Consider the following 15,538-nt stretch of genomic DNA (forward strand, 5'->3'; position numbering starts at 1 on the left):
TAGGTCGAGTTTGTTTGTTGAATCAATGAATTTGTTGACCTAGTCCAGTTGACTTGGTTATGCATAGGGAGAAATTTCTCTCCCCGTGACTGCCCTTCTCTTTTCATTTTGGCCATCGATGGAGGAGGAATCACCACCTTCACGACCTTTGACTACGAGATAGGTGAAGGGCAGTAGCCCCTACCCCTTTCCCTCAGGCGGGGGGTGCCACCCTTCTCTTCTTCCTGTTCATTGTGGCTATAAGGAAGGGATATCCCCCCTCTCACTACCATAATGTGATAATGAGAAGGCTAGGAGATTCCTAATCCATTGTAGAAACAGCACAGAGAATGGGGAGCAAAATTTACCCTTCCCCTAGTTTTATAACGGAAGAAACACTGTTTTCTGTCTGTTTTTATTTTTAAAGATAAAACGATGATATTCTGACTTCATCTGGATCAACCTTGAGATGACTCAAAGTTTAACTGATCACCTCTCCGCCATTGGTGATTGAACTTGCTTCTATATAATATTTTACTACATGAGTTTTTCTTTATGTGTATGTAATAATAAAGATATGAATAGTTATTTTACTTTATAGTATAAATTTATTTAAAAAAGTTTCATAGTTTCTCGTTTCTAAATTATCTAAGGTTTGAATTTTAATCCCCTTTAAATAGTAAATACAAGTAAGAGAATTAAAGCCCCGTTTTAATCAGTTAAAACTGCAGTAATGCAAACGCTGCTTGGTGTACGGGTACCATTAAGCAAATCCCCAATAACTTCACGTGGACTCGGTAACCCGGGGCTCCACTCGGACTCGTAGACCCAACAATCCACTGACCGTAAATTCGCTCGTTATCTCTTCCCCCGACTTAATCAATCCAGAGTCTCAGAGGTGATCCTGCTCCCGCGCTTCTTCTTGCAGCTCGTCATCTCTCTCTGTCTTTCCTTCCTATTTGCCTCCACGTCTTCCCCGTTCGTGTGCCATCTCTTTAAGCCCCTCCCATAGCATATCTTGTTGTGGAAGGTAAGATATCTCGTTGTTATTACTGCGGTTTCTGATCGGGGCGTTTTGACTAACATGCAAGTTGTATATTTTGATGCCTTCTAACAGTTTGATGAATGCTGACGAGATGTGTCTTTAATTAAATACTGATAATTTTACATCACCGAAATGTGTCTACTTTTAAATCTGTAAATGAGTTTCGAGGATGAAGTTTACTAAGATTTTGAGAGGAAACTTGTAGCTGTATTGGCTCCTTGTATAAATATGAGAAATTCGGGTATTTTCCAGCTGTGGGAGGTTAATAATGGTTTCAATGCATCTAACACAGAAATTGTGATCAAGATTGCTTTGCATTTTTAGTAGTCCTTCCAACCAAGCCTTTTAATACTCCTGCCTATGCAGCCATGATCCTCTATATAAGAAGCTCAATACAGGATAGCCTTGTTTGCCCCCGAGGAGTCACATTTGTTATCCTTTGAAGTTATCTGAGATTTTTGTATCAAATTCACGTCCAGAAGTTTTATCTCAATGTGGGGGACTCTATACAGGTCATCTATTGGCGTTATACTAAGAATGAGTGGGAAAAAGTCTGTGAAAAACGTGCTTCTCATGGTTTGATATTTTAAGAGAAATTGAAAGCTTGAATCTCTTATGGCAACATATTGTTGATGCTGTGGCCTCCACTTCAAATTGCGGCTTCTTGAATTTGTTTGGCATTTTTTACTAGCTTTACTCAATTATTCTTTTCTTTTTCCCTCAGTTGTTCAACTAGGTGAAATTTTACTTTCAGATTTAATTCTTTCATTCAGTTCCCCAACACAGTTCCGGTATTATCACATATTTTTGTCAATGACTGCAATGAGGTTTCTACATTCAAGCTTCATGTTTCCATTTTAAGGAGTTCAGTCTTTTATAATGATCTTTATTGTAGACTGAAAAAACTCTGTAATTTTAATAATGAATGGAAAAAAATTGAATTCTCTATAGATGATCTTATGGAATTTTGTAACTCTGCTGGAAACCATCAAGTAATTCTCGTTGACATAATGAATTTGAAAAATGAAGCAAGTGATTAAAGAGGGAACAGAGAATAAGAAAAATTGAGGGAGAGGGAAAAATTGATCTTTCAGAAGTAGTTGCCAGCCTAAACCGCCTAAAACCTCTAAGAACATCCTAGAAACTCGAGAGGATTTTTCCAATTGAATATACTCTCTATTGGTTTCTGAGTGTAAAGTGCTCTATTTTTTTTTTTTTTGCCTATTTTTCTTGCTATTCTTAAGCATTTTCTAATTTTAATCTGATCAAATTCTTTGCAGAGAACCTATTGCTTGAGTCAAAATCAGTCTAAACATGGCTTGTATCTGTTTTAGAGGGTCCAAAATGAGTGTTTCCCCTATCCACCTTTCCACTGTTTTTTCTAGGAGAAATTCTGTTTTCTTCTGCACCACTAAAAACACACAGACTCAAACAGTAATGAATGAGAACAGCATAAAAACCCATGATCAACTGAAGGAAGGAAAGTCACAAAACCAAAACAAGACCCAAATGCATAAAAAAGCTCTTCAAGAATATGAGGCAATCATTGGGATTGAAACACATGTCCAACTTGCCACTCACACGAAGGCCTTTTGTAGCTGCCCTTACTCTTATGGTTCCCTACCAAATTCTAGTATTTGTCCTATTTGTATGGGCCTTCCTGGTGCTTTACCAGTTTTGAACTCCAAAGTAATTGAGTTTGCTGTAAAATTAGGCCTTGCCCTCAACTGCAAACTGTCTCTCACCTCCAAGTTTGATAGAAAACAGTATTTTTATCCTGATCTGCCAAAGGGCTACCAGATATCACAGTTTGATATTCCAATTGCCACCGAAGGCTTCATTGATTTGGATCTTCCTGTTGAGTTTGGTGGGGGCCACAGGAGGTTTGGGATCACCAGAGTACACATGGAAGAAGATGCAGGGAAATTGCTGCACTCTGGTTCTGAGATGAGCTCACAGGTGTCACTTACTGCTTCTTCTAGAAAAGTTATCTAGTTGTTCTTTAAGGTTTTGCTTTACGTGCTTTTTACTTCTGGAGTTCCTATTGCAGGTGGACTTGAATAGAGCAGGAGTTCCTCTTTTAGAGATTGTTTCAGAGCCTGATATGAGGACTGGTCTTGAGGCTGCCGAATATGCAGCAGAGATACAAAGGTTGGTTCGGTATTTGGGTGTGAGTAATGGCAATATGCAGGAAGGTTCACTTCGTTGTGATGTAAATGTTTCAGTGCGACCAATGGGACAGTTGAAATTTGGGACAAAGGTTATTCACTTTTAATCAGTTATTTGGAATGCACTTTTTGCATCTTATTTACTTTACTAAAGACGATCCTATTATTAGTTAATTGTAAATCAATGTTCTGAGAAGCGTTTGATCATGTTGTGGTATCTCCAAAAAAAAAATCAAAGTTCTATACAGCCGTTTTGAAAGGTCATTTAACTAGCGACCTGACACATGGTAGATCAGAATGAAGCATATCTTTGTTCAAACATAGTTGAGGCAGGATCTTGAAGAGGTAGTTATGCTTGGGGTTCCTGATAATTCACACACTTTTCCCATTTGTTTTGGCAGGTTGAGATAAAGAATATGAATTCATTTTCTGCTATGCAGAGAGCCATTGATTTTGAGATTTCAAGGCAGATTGATCTCTATAGGCAAGGCCACGGCAGTCAAATTGTACAAGAAACTCGACTCTGGGAAGAAGGATCACAGGTTTAAGCTGCATATTCTGCCATTCAGTGGAGAGCTTTCCATTTAGTTTTTTCTTCAGTGATGCTTACACTTTAACTATTTGTTCCACCTAGAGAACATTTATAATGAGAAAAAAGGAAGGACTTGCTGATTACCGATATTTTCCCGAGCCAGACCTTCCAGAAGTGGTTCTCACTAATGAGTACATTAACGGGATCAGTTGCTCTCTACCAGAGCTTCCGGAGATTAAGCGGAGGCGCTACGAAAGTATGGGCCTGAGCATGCAAGACGTTCTTTTTCTTGCCAATGATGTTAACGTAAGTGCATTTGATTGTTCTTATTGATTATTTTCTTAAAAAATAGCTTTGATCCTCTGTTGGTGAATCACCTAAATGATAAGAATAAGCATCAGCAGTTATACAACAGATTCTCAGCTTTTGATGAATTTATCAGGTTGCAAACTTCTTCGACCACGCCATTGAGAAGGGTGCTGATGTGAAGCTGGCTGCAAACTGGATAATGGGCGACATTGCTGCCTATTTAAAGAACGAAAAGCTAACCATAAAAGATATTAAACTTACACCTAATGAGCTTGCAGAGCTGATTGCGTCTATTAGAGGCGGAACTATCAGTGGAAAGATTGGGAAAGAGGCATTTATCAGCATCAAATTTTTAATTCTGTTTTTAAATAATCATTGACCGTCACCCATATTTTTATGCTTTTTTTTTCATCTAAATGTGCAGATACTTTTTGAGCTCATAGCAAAAGGAGGGACTGTGAAGGGAATAATAGAGGAAAAGAATTTGGTTCAGGCATGTTTGTCTACCCTATTCTGTCATTTTGTACAGAAGTTATAATTCTCTCTTTTATAACTCGTGGCCAGATTGTCGATATTCCTCATAAATTAAAAAGAAAAAAGATAAAACAAGAAAAGAAATAGAAACCATTAACTTTCCAAATGGCATTTGTGAAGTGGAAGTGCTGTGATGTTGAAATGTGCAGATAGCAGATCCTACTGAGATTGAGAAGATGGTGGAAAAAGTGCTTGCAGAGAACCCTAAGCAGCTTGAACAATTTCGAGCAGGCAAAACTAAATTACAAGGGTATTTTGCCGGTCAGGTATGGACTGTGAACATGAGAAACTAGAGAAGTGTCCGACATTATGCGCCAAATAAATCATTACATTCGTTTTTGAGTTAAAGCTGATAGTTTGCATTTTTTTCAGGTAATGAAGGAGTCAAAAGGGAAGGCAAACCCAAAGCTATTGAACCAGATATTGTCAAAGAAGTTAAATGTCAAAAACTGACAAGATGACGGTAAAAGAAATGCTGATATCTCCGATCTGATTAACCCATCTTCTGTTTTGTTTTTTCAATCTCTTGTTGATTTCTGTTGTTTTTCTCCTCAATTATGAGCATGATGCATGTATCATTTTTCTCTCTCTAATTTGCTTGTAAGGTCATAAGCAGTTTACAATCTACCGTTTCATGAGAACAAGGAGAGGGGTCATGATCTTGATCATTGATGAGCAATACTGCTGAGTGTGGTGAAGTTCATTCTACTTCGACTGCTTAAATTTTCCAGTACTGCTTCTCCTGTTTATCTGGGTGGTGGTGATTGAACTATTGGATAGAAGAAATGCCAGCATTTAATTTTATTCGTTTATTTATCTAATTTGTATCGATTTTAGTTTATTGTTAATCCAATCATGCAAATGTATTATTTTTACTGTTTTCATTTATATCTTTCTATTTTAGTAATTAATCCTATTTCTACATTTTGCCGAAAATTCTCAGTAGTTCTGGAATCATATCTCCTAGTTTGATTCGTTTCTGGTATTGATGAGCAATGTCGGTTTGTCTGGATTACCCTGTACATTTTTCATCCACGAAATTACATGCATAAAGCCAGTCAAATGTTTCGTAACAGAAGAAAAGGAAGAGCAAGCAAAATTACGAAGGCCCAGGCGTTAAGCACTTCATGCAAGGGCGACCGTGCCTTCCCCGAGCGTCTCAAGGCTGATTTGATCTGCAACCAAGGAGCGTCAGTCCATGGTTACCCAAAAAATGAAAGGAGCTAAGCAAGAAGCCAGAAGTTTTTGTGGGTTTTGCTGTTGAGAAGATTGCCTGCATTTTGTCCTTTCTTTTGAACTCCTATGCATTGGCATCTGCTCTTCTCGATCAGACATTCAGCAAGGTCATAAGATGTGCCGCTCAGCTTTCGACTGGAACAAGAAGAAATTCGTCAGGAACTCGGTGAATATGCCCGTCTCTGAAAAATCTCATCATTCTTAAGGCCTCTTTTTTACTGTGTTTTAACTATTGGCATTGCCTTGGACTTCAGGCTCCATCGTCTTCTCCGAATTGTAATGTTTCTGCGTCGTTATCAAAGTGCTGGAAGCCTGTGGGGTCTCACCTGAGGAAGCTGGAGGTGGAACTCCGTCGCTGTCCGATGACAAGAAGGTCAACACCGCGCATATTACACTGGAAAAGAATGGTAGCTGCCTTGTCTCTGCCGCCTTCCATGTCCACCCTCGCAATCTGAACGTGCACCCTGGGCTGAACCGACACGCACCCCAGCCTCATCCACTACCTGGGGCCTTTTTCATGGAGACGGGATTGGGATCTCCTGGAAACATGGGCGAGGAGGAAATCTCTGAACCTTACTAATCCCGGCATTAACCAGTCCCGTTACGCGTCTCCTTTTCTTGGTGAAGATGAGACCTTCTCTTCTCTTCGAGCTTCCTCATTGGGGCCGTTAATTTAATCATCTCGAATTGCACCGGCCACTATCCTTAAAAAGAGCTCAAATTGATAAGCAAAAATCTGAACATATTGATAAAAATTCTTAAGCGATTAAATTCACGATATATAGAATAGTTTATTCCATATGCATTGAAGATTGATCCATCGAAATTCTATGTTAATTTATTAAAATTATCAAGTTTACTAAAGTTGAGGATGATCTTCTTCTCTCTAATTAAGAATCGATTACCTGAATTAGTGGAATAAATGTAAAATGTCGGATTCAATATAAATTTCAAGATCAGTGTCGTATCGATCCCACTCTGATGGATGCTTTTTCTCTTAATATTTGATTAAATTAAGACAGGAGCCAGGTTGATTAAGGTTGGTGCGCTGCCAGATGAAGATCGCGATATTTGGAGTTGGGATTTGTCAATTAAGAAGTTCTTTAGTTAAATAAAATGAACATGAAATTTTTTCTACCCTTTTCTTGATCTCGAATCGTGACTGGAAGATTGCATCTATCCTCTAGAAAACCGGAAAGAGGAGCGAATGGCTGTCGTTCAGACACACCGTCGCGCCACATCCCAATCCGTCTTTCATTCTTTCTCTGGGTGCCTCGGCGCCTCTGTGGCTCTTCAGTCTCCGCAATGGCTGCGATGCAATGTCAGGCGTTTTCCTCTCCTCTTTCGTATTCTTCCACCCGCCGCAACCACCGGCCGCTTGCAGGTACTCTCTAATGTGGACGCCCTTTAGAAGACTAAGCTTTTCTTCTCCTTCCAGAATTAGACACGTAGAGTTGGAAGTGGGAAATGTTCTGTTGATAGGTCTTTCTCTCTGTTTCGTTGAATTTGTTCCTGGAAACTGGAAACGTTTGTCTTTGATTTTGTTTCTTCGTGGAAAGCCAAAATGGGCTTTAAATCCGTCTCACCTTCTTGAAATTTTGGGGAATGTAGTGGGAACTTCCCTGTTTACCTCACATCTGGTGTGTACTGCTGGTACGAAGATGGGGTTTTTTCTTAACGTAATGAGCGAAAACTGAATTCCCGGAATGTCCTGTAAACTGGGACAATTTTACTTGAAATTTTTGAGGGGGAAGGCTGTCTTCATTAAATGTTGGAGGGATGCATTAAGGGTATTTTGCATAGCTAAGAATTCTGTGCTTCATAATCCGTGCTCTTCTGGCGAATCTTTATCTTTTCATCATTTTTTATTTATTTTTACTATGAAAGCTGCTTCCTTGGTTCACAATTTTAAGCCACTGAGATAGCTAATGGTGCTCCTTGGAAGATATGTCAATCACAGATAATTCGCCTGTATTAAAATTATTTTTCCTGTATTTTAGTGAGGTAACTGGGATATGCTATTTAAATGCAGAGAACTTCCAAAAATTCCCTTCAAGTTGTGGTGTAGATGTATTAAACTCCAAATTCAGGACTAAGATGTCTTTATTCATTATTTACTTCGGAGTCTTTCTGGCATTCTCTGTCTTCGTCTTCTCCACTGTATAATCTGCAAAACACTTCCCTCTTAAATGATTAGAAATTCTTTCATCTGTGCAGGACTGGTGTCTCCACCATGGGTTGCTTGTCGAAGTGCAACTTCATCCTTCAGTGGTCAACCATTGATCCATCTGTACCCTCGTGGGAACAATGTCAGAAGGTGCTCTCAAGTTTCCAGAGCAACAACAATGATGGCAAAGCCAACAATTCAGTTCATTCAAGGCACGGATGAGCAGACGATTCCTGATGTGAGGCTAACCAAATCCAAAGATGGCTCAAATGGTGTGGCGACATTTATCTTTGATCAGCCATCAGTCTTTGATTCCTCTGGTGAACTTGGTGACATTACAGGCTTCTATATGATCGATGAGGAGGGAGTTCTTCAATCAGTGGATGTCAATGCCAAATTTGTCAATGGAAAACCTGCCAGGATTGAAGCCAAATATATAATGCGGAGTCCACGAGAATGGGATCGATTCATGAGGTTCATGGAAAGGTACTCAAATGAGAATGGATTGCAGTTTGTCAAGAAATGAGGCAATGTACATTACCCTCCCTTTTCACCATCTTCTGTATTGAATTGCCTTGCTAATGTTTTTTGATGCAAATCCCCTGTTTTTTTCCTAAAACCGGCAGCTTTGTTTATTGTTATTATCAAATTAACTTCAACAAAGTTGAGAGGTTTTGTATATTTAGTGCATTGGAAGCTCCACATTAAGTAAGGAAGGAACTTATTTTACTGAAGTAAACTAAGCTGTTATGGCCATGGCCGTCGTAAACAAGAGGCAGAAAACAGAGAGGCACTTGTTGAGACTCCAATATAAAATGGATACTTGCAGGTCATGAATTCAATACAGTCTGGAGCTTCTCTACAGTTAAAGAAGACAGAAAAAAGAGAATTAATAATGCAATTATTACTCTATCTATAATGATCTCTTCTAGTCAAATCTTTTGACCAGATGTTCATACATGTTCTACAGATCGTTTACATAGAAAACAGATCCCTCTATTATAAAGAAACTTCATGTGTTCCCAGCTGCATTTTTATCTCTTCTACTCTCCTGAAAACTAATAATCCAATCTGTGTTATAAGAATCGAAGAGAAAGTTCCCCAATCCCTTCTCATCTGACCCAGGTCACCGAGATTGGGCTTCTCACCTTATAATGGCCATGCGCCCAGGTTAGGTGTCCTTCGGAGGACTCAGAAATTCTGTTTCTTGAAATGAACCAAACTGTATATACCTTGCTTTGGTCCAGCCGATTGAATGTCAACTTCTGTGGCCTGACTCTGACTTTCACTCCTTGAGGTGCAGCTACTTGTACACTGTATGTAGATTCTGCTGTTCCTACGTTTGTCACTGTCCGCTTGATTATCTTTATGGTCTTCCCATGCTCGAAGATCACCGAGATTGAAGGGTAGTTCAGGCTGAAGCTCCTGTTTTTTGACAAGATCTCTGAACAGCTCGTATTCCGGTGGGTGATGGTGAAAATGTCTGATCTTCTGTACCCAAGAGAGCAAAGGTGAGTGATATAGTCATCGGGCTTTACATCATAAACTAAGCCGGGATCAAGTGCTCTTGCCGGGTTGACATGCCCGGCGCCAATGGCGAAAGTTCCGGCGGGTTTTGACCCATCCATTATTGGCTTGCCTGAGTGGTCTACGACGTCAGCAGTCGTCATTATTGCTGAACGAATAGCGGCTGGGCTCCATGTTGGGTGGGCACTGCGTATCAACGCGTTGATTCCGCTTATGTGTGGGCAAGCCATGGAAGTCCCAGACAGGACAGTGAAGTTCACAGTCCTTGTGTCCTCGGAAAGTCCCGTTGGGCCCAGGTTCTCCGGCCATGCTGCGATTATGTTCACCCCTGGAGCAATAATGTCAGGTTTAAGGATCGAAGGGTTGGTGATGCTTGGTCCCCTCGACGAAAACAGAGCAACTGCTGGAGCTCGAGACCTGCCGATCACAGTTCCTCCAAATTCTATATGTGCTGTGGGTCTCTTTGTGGAGTTCATGTAATCCCTCAAGCGAAGGGACTCTGCATAACCGATTTGTGTGGCAGGTAAGACATGAATGTCGACGGAATCTTCTTCCTTGTTGATGTCTGCATTTGCGAGGATCATAGCAGCGCCACCTGCTTCTTTCACTACTTCTCCCTTCTCGGCCCTTCCGTTGATGCCTCGGTCACAGACCACCATTTTCCCAGCAATTCGAGCTTTCGAAAGAGAGCCCTTGAAGCACAGTTCTCCTCCATTACTCCTCCCAAATTCGTAAACCAGCTCCAGCTTTTTTCCCGCATGAGGGAACCGGTTTCCCGTGTACATGGATTCTCCATACAGAATTTGACCATCGCCCAACCGAACTATGGCGGGGAATTTCCGATCAAGCGAGCTTGCGCCAACGGTTGTTAGCCAAGGCGCTTCGTTGGCTACCGAGTTCGGGATGGGCCCATTATTACCGGCAGCGCAAACGACGGAAATCCCCCTCTCCGTCGCTCTGAACGCGCCGATGGCGATGCTATCATCGTAAAACGGCAAAGGAAAACCACCCAATGAGAGAGAGAGTATGTCAACTCCATCTCTAATGGCGTTGTCCATTCCGGCGAGGATATCGGAGCTGTAACAACCGCTGAACCAGCAGACCTTGTACATGGCAATGTGTGCCCCGGGAGCCATACCTCGGGCCTCCCCGGCACCCAAACCAAACACGCTCGCTCCGGGAACAACATTGCCAGCCGCCGTCGACGACGTGTGGGTCCCATGACCGTGAGCATCGCGAGGGGAGACGTACTCCGTCGCCAGAGGCGGTGTTGGCGGCGGAGAGGAAGATGCTCGGTGCCCCTTCGTGTAGAAGCGGGCCCCTATTAGCTTACGGTTGCAGAGCGAAGGAGTGAACTGTTCTCCTTCTTCGCAGTCGCCTCGCCACCTCTTCGGCACCGGCGGCATGTGGCGGTCGTCGAAGCTCGGGCTCTCCGGCCAGACGCCCGTGTCGAGGACTCCGATTATTGTCCCTTGTCCGAAGTTGGATTGGGCCCATACATCTCCATGCTGCTGGCCCAGGCCCAAGAACTTGTAAGAGTAAGTGGTGTGCAGTTCCAAGCGACGGTCAGGATGAACAGCGATCACAGTGTGATCACTTCTCAGCACCTGGACCTCGCGTTCAGAGAGACGCGCAGCAAAGCCTTCCATAGCCGAGTGGTAAGAGTAGAGCAGACGAGAGGCAGGGCCAATACCTTCTTCTTTTTCTTCGTCCTCCGATTGGATGGTTCTCTCCAGTAGCGAGAGGTGCCATTGAAGCTTAGATTCGAAGAGAGAGCTGCCCATTTCAGGATGGAGTTGGACAATGTAAGTCTGACGATCATTTTGTGCTCGAAGAGGATGTAAAAACGAGCTAAAAGTGCCCACAAATGAGAAGAAGAAGAAGAAGAAGAATCGGGAGCAGGGGTGATTGGTTTCCATAGGGGTTACCGGTGAACTAGATTTGACTGAGAATGATTTTCGAGCAGCAGCATGGAGGGAGTATTTGAAGGGGTCCCATGGTGGGAACAGAACTGGGTTGTAGACCCATTTCATGGAGACGATGAAACTCGTGATACGAGAGAGCTCTTCATCACGGGGAGTGAGAGGAGGAGCTTCCTTACGAGAGGAGCTGAGCCTGAAACGGTCTGATTTCACGAGAACTTCTGGTGGGAGTTATTACTACTCTCCAGTCTCCTCTTAGGAAGGAAAGCCCCGTTCAAGTTTCGAAATTCCGCGAATCTTTGTCTGTCGTCCCCGTTGCTTGGCTTGCCTATGCCTGCCCGCTACATGAAAGCCATGCACCACTGACTCCATTTAATGCAGCTCCTGGTTTTCATTTAGGGAATTTCACCAAAATAATCATTTAAAATAGCTTATTTTGAAAAATAACGATATCATCAAATTATTTTGAAAATACCCAACTTTGACTGGTCCACTGCACATGTACAATCAAAGGCGACACATAAGTTTTGACAGTTTACATATCACCACATCATCAGTTTAGCGAAGTTAGATAAACTCGTTGTCTGTCATGTCATTATTTTACCACATCATCTGCCACGTATGTCATTAAATAAAAAATTAAATATTTTTTTTAAATAAAAAAATCAAATACACTTTTTATTTCCCCTCTCATCTTTCTCCTCTCCTCTCCTCTCGCCCCCTCTCCTCTCACCCTCTCGCCACCACTTGGCCTTGCCCTCTCTCCTCTCGCTGTCGTGGCTTGGCCTCGACCTCCTCTCCTCTCCTCTTGCCCCCTCTCCTCTCGCCCTCTCACCGCCGCTCGGCCTTGGTCTCCTCTGGCCTCACCCTCTCTCCTCTCGCTACCGTCGCTCAACCTCGGCCTCCTCTCCTCTCCTCTCATCTCCCCTCTCACAGTGCCTGCTGTTAAAGTCAAGTACTTAACTCAGACCACAAACTCTAACAAGAGTGGACAGAATCACTCTGACACCTGCTGCCGCCGCTCCCCACCGCTCGGCCTCGACGCCCCCCTCTCAATTAAAAAATATTTTAAATCGATAATAAAATATGTTAAATTAGTAAGAGTAAGATTTTTTAATTAATTATATATTTATTTTATTTTTAATTATTTTAAATATAAGGTAATAATAAATTTGAAAAAAACGTATTGATAAATTTGGTTTTTAAACTCAAAACTAAAATTTTCAAATTTTTTTATTAAAATAAATTTTAAATTGATAATAAAAAGGTGTTAAAATGGTAAGAGTAAGATTTTTTATAACTTATTATTTTAAATATAAGGTAATAAAAAGTGTACCGGTACATTTATTTTTTAAACTCAAGTGAAATTTCATATTTTTTCAGTTAATAAATATTTTTAATTGATAATAAAAGGTGTTGTAAGATTTTTAATTAACTAATATATATTTTTAATAATTTATTATTTTTTAAATAATGTGATAAAAATTATACAAATCAATTGTATTTTTAAACTCTAAAATATTTTTTTGTATATTTTTAAAATTAATAAATATTTTAAATCTAATTAGTATACTTATTTTATTTTTTATTTTTTAAAATATAAAGTAATAAAAAGTCTAACGATAAAAATTTTTAATTAATAAATATTTTTATTGATATTAAATGGTGTTAAATAAGTAAGAGTTAATTTTTTAATTATTTATTATTTTAGATATAAGGTAATAAAAAGTGTATTTTTTTTTTTATTTTTTTTTTAAATTATTCAAATTTTTTTATCATTTAATGATGTGGCAACTGATATGGCAGAAGACGTAGCAAAATAATGATGTGGCAAACAACATGTTCATCTTACTTCACTGCATTGATGATGTGGTGACATGTAAGCAGTCAAAGCTTACGTGTCACCTTTGACTGTACACATGTGATGTGGACCGATCGAAGTTGGGTATTTTTCAAAATAATTTAATGACGTCGTTGTTTTTCAAAATAAGTTATTTTAAATGATTATTTTGGTAAAATTCCCTTTCATTTACTATGGCTTGTATTCGCATGCTCGCTCCTCAGCCCTGGCTTCGGTCCTTAATTCTTGTGGACAACTTCAATGTAGGGAAAGGCATCCGTATGTGTAGGCACAGGTACAGCCACTGTGATGTGTCATTCAAAGTTCAGCGCAACGGTATCTGAAATTCTTGTCTACATTGGTAAGGTTAATTTTGGGTACAAGGTCATATTTCAGTCGCCATTTTCGGAAGGAAGAACTACTTCTTTGTTTCATCTGTAGAAGAATATAGTATTGCTTGTTGGTGTGAGCTATCTTAAGGAGGAGGAAGTCTTCAATCCATCGTAAAATCAGAGGAATATACAATCTGAGATATTAGATTCACTCTGATGTGTAGGGTCCATCCCCCAAAGATGTTAGATCTTGTGTTTGCTGGTTTGTCATATTTGTTGATGATTGTATACGAATGACTTGACTTTACTTGTTGAAACATAAGGATGAGGTCTTTCATATCTATCAATTTTTTCATAAGATGATTTAAACTCAGTTCTTCGTTAATATTTGATTTATTCAATCTAATAATGGTGGATAATATGTGAATCAATAGTTTAGTGATTATTTTCCCCATCATTGATTGATTCATAAAACCTCATGCCCCAAGACTCCTCACCAAAATGGTATTGTGGAGCGGAAAAACCGCTACATTTTTTAAACAACTTGGCTCTTTTACTTGGGGCTCAAGTGCCTAGACATCATTGGACTGATATTGTTGCTACAATCGTCCACCTTATTAACCACAGGTCTTCCAAAAATTTTGAGTTTAAGATTGCATTAAAGGCCTTGTCAAACTATGTTCCATTACCCATGGTGTTGATGTTTCTCCTTCGAATTTTTGGATGCGTTGTGTTCATTAATCTCCACAAAAACCAACGCTCAAAACTTGATTTGTGTCCCATTTTATGTCTATTTTTGGGATATGTGGTCCATAAAAAGGGTACCACTGCTACGATCCAACTACTCAACACACATATGTAACTATGGATGTCACGTTCATTGAATCAAATACTTTCTAATCGTCTGTTGCATCCAATTATTCTCTTTAGGGGAGACATGAGAAGAGCTGAATTGGCTGACATTTGACTGGTTCAAGAAAACTGATAGCAACCATTGTGGAACCAAATCTAGAGAAGATATCTTCAAAAGTTGATGAAGCAGTGCCCTTCCTCCCCTCAATATCCAGTGACCCATCTCTTCCAAATATCATTGAAGTAAGTACTCATGTCACATCTCAAAATTCTAATGATGTGGATACTCCTCTTGGCAACCCATCTCTTGAGAATATCATTAAGGTAAGCACTCCTGTCACACCTCAAAATTTTAATGATGTGGCTACTACTGTTGGCTATGAATTACCTATCAAGAGTAATCAGAGCAAACTACAAAACAGATATTCCCCTAAAGTGAAAGAACAAATATCGAAATATCTAATTGCCAATTATGTGTCTACAAAAGAACTATTCGAACCCCTAAAAAAGTTCGTAAATAAACTACCCTCACACCATGTTCCCACAAGTGTTGATGAAGCTCTAAAAGACCCTAGGTAGGTTCAAGCCATGAAGGAAGAAATGGTAGCATTAATAAAAAATGAGACCTAGAGTCTTGTTCCTTTACTTTAAGGTAAAAGAACAGTGGGGTGTAAATAGGTATTCTCCATCAAATTCAAATCCGATGAAACAGTTGAACGGTACAAGACAAGGCTAGTAGCAAAATGATATATACAAATATATGGCATAGATTATTAAAACACATTCTCACTAGTTGCCAAATTGAATACTATTAGAGTGTTGTTATCTCTTGCCGCTATAGCCTTGATTGGCCATTGCACCAGTTTGACGTTAAAGGTGTTTTTTTTTATGGAGATTTTGAAGAAGAAATCTACATAGATGTTCCCCTAGGATATATGACAAATTCCGAAGTTAGGACTGTGTACACACCCGAGCAAACTACATATGGCTTGAAGCAATCTCCTAGAGCGTAGTTTGGGCAATTGAGTTTGGCAATGCGGAATACGATTTTAAAAAAAATAATTTAGATTATACATTATTCTTAAAGCATCAACG

General features: G+C 40.0%; 3 protein-coding genes across 3 annotated transcripts; 2 read left to right on the forward strand and 1 right to left on the reverse strand.

The window, feature by feature from the left end:
- The first annotated feature begins 879 nt into the window (after nt 1-879).
- LOC137962521 (glutamyl-tRNA(Gln) amidotransferase subunit B, chloroplastic/mitochondrial-like) lies at nt 880-5,442 on the forward strand. The gene is made up of 10 exons (XM_068809427.1): nt 880-1,009; nt 2,305-2,983; nt 3,075-3,284; nt 3,594-3,734; nt 3,827-4,030; nt 4,167-4,364; nt 4,458-4,526; nt 4,717-4,833; nt 4,940-5,030; nt 5,173-5,442. The coding sequence occupies exons 2-9, from the start codon at nt 2,339-2,341 to the stop codon at nt 5,018-5,020; spliced, it is 1,665 nt and encodes a 554-aa protein (XP_068665528.1). The 5' UTR covers nt 880-1,009; nt 2,305-2,338; the 3' UTR covers nt 5,021-5,030; nt 5,173-5,442.
- Nucleotides 5,443-7,021: 1,579 nt separating this feature from the next.
- On the forward strand, nt 7,022-8,649 carry LOC137963753 (photosystem II reaction center Psb28 protein). The gene is made up of 2 exons (XM_068810940.1): nt 7,022-7,187; nt 8,021-8,649. The coding sequence occupies exons 1-2, from the start codon at nt 7,109-7,111 to the stop codon at nt 8,494-8,496; spliced, it is 555 nt and encodes a 184-aa protein (XP_068667041.1). The 5' UTR covers nt 7,022-7,108; the 3' UTR covers nt 8,497-8,649.
- Nucleotides 8,650-8,884: 235 nt separating this feature from the next.
- On the reverse strand, nt 8,885-11,439 carry LOC137963548 (subtilisin-like protease SBT1.2). Its single transcript, XM_068810667.1, has one exon. It carries the CDS (start codon nt 11,414-11,416, stop codon nt 9,083-9,085), a length of 2,334 nt encoding a protein of 777 aa, XP_068666768.1. The 5' UTR covers nt 11,417-11,439; the 3' UTR covers nt 8,885-9,082.
- Between the last annotated feature and the right edge of the window lie 4,099 nt (nt 11,440-15,538).

This window comes from Aristolochia californica, unplaced genomic scaffold, assembly GCF_029961685.1.
Source record: "Aristolochia californica isolate CCGP_79_NKW_82.1479 unplaced genomic scaffold, dmAriCali1.0.hap1 SCAF_4, whole genome shotgun sequence".
NCBI classification, from domain to species: Eukaryota; Viridiplantae; Streptophyta; class Magnoliopsida; order Piperales; family Aristolochiaceae; genus Aristolochia; species Aristolochia californica.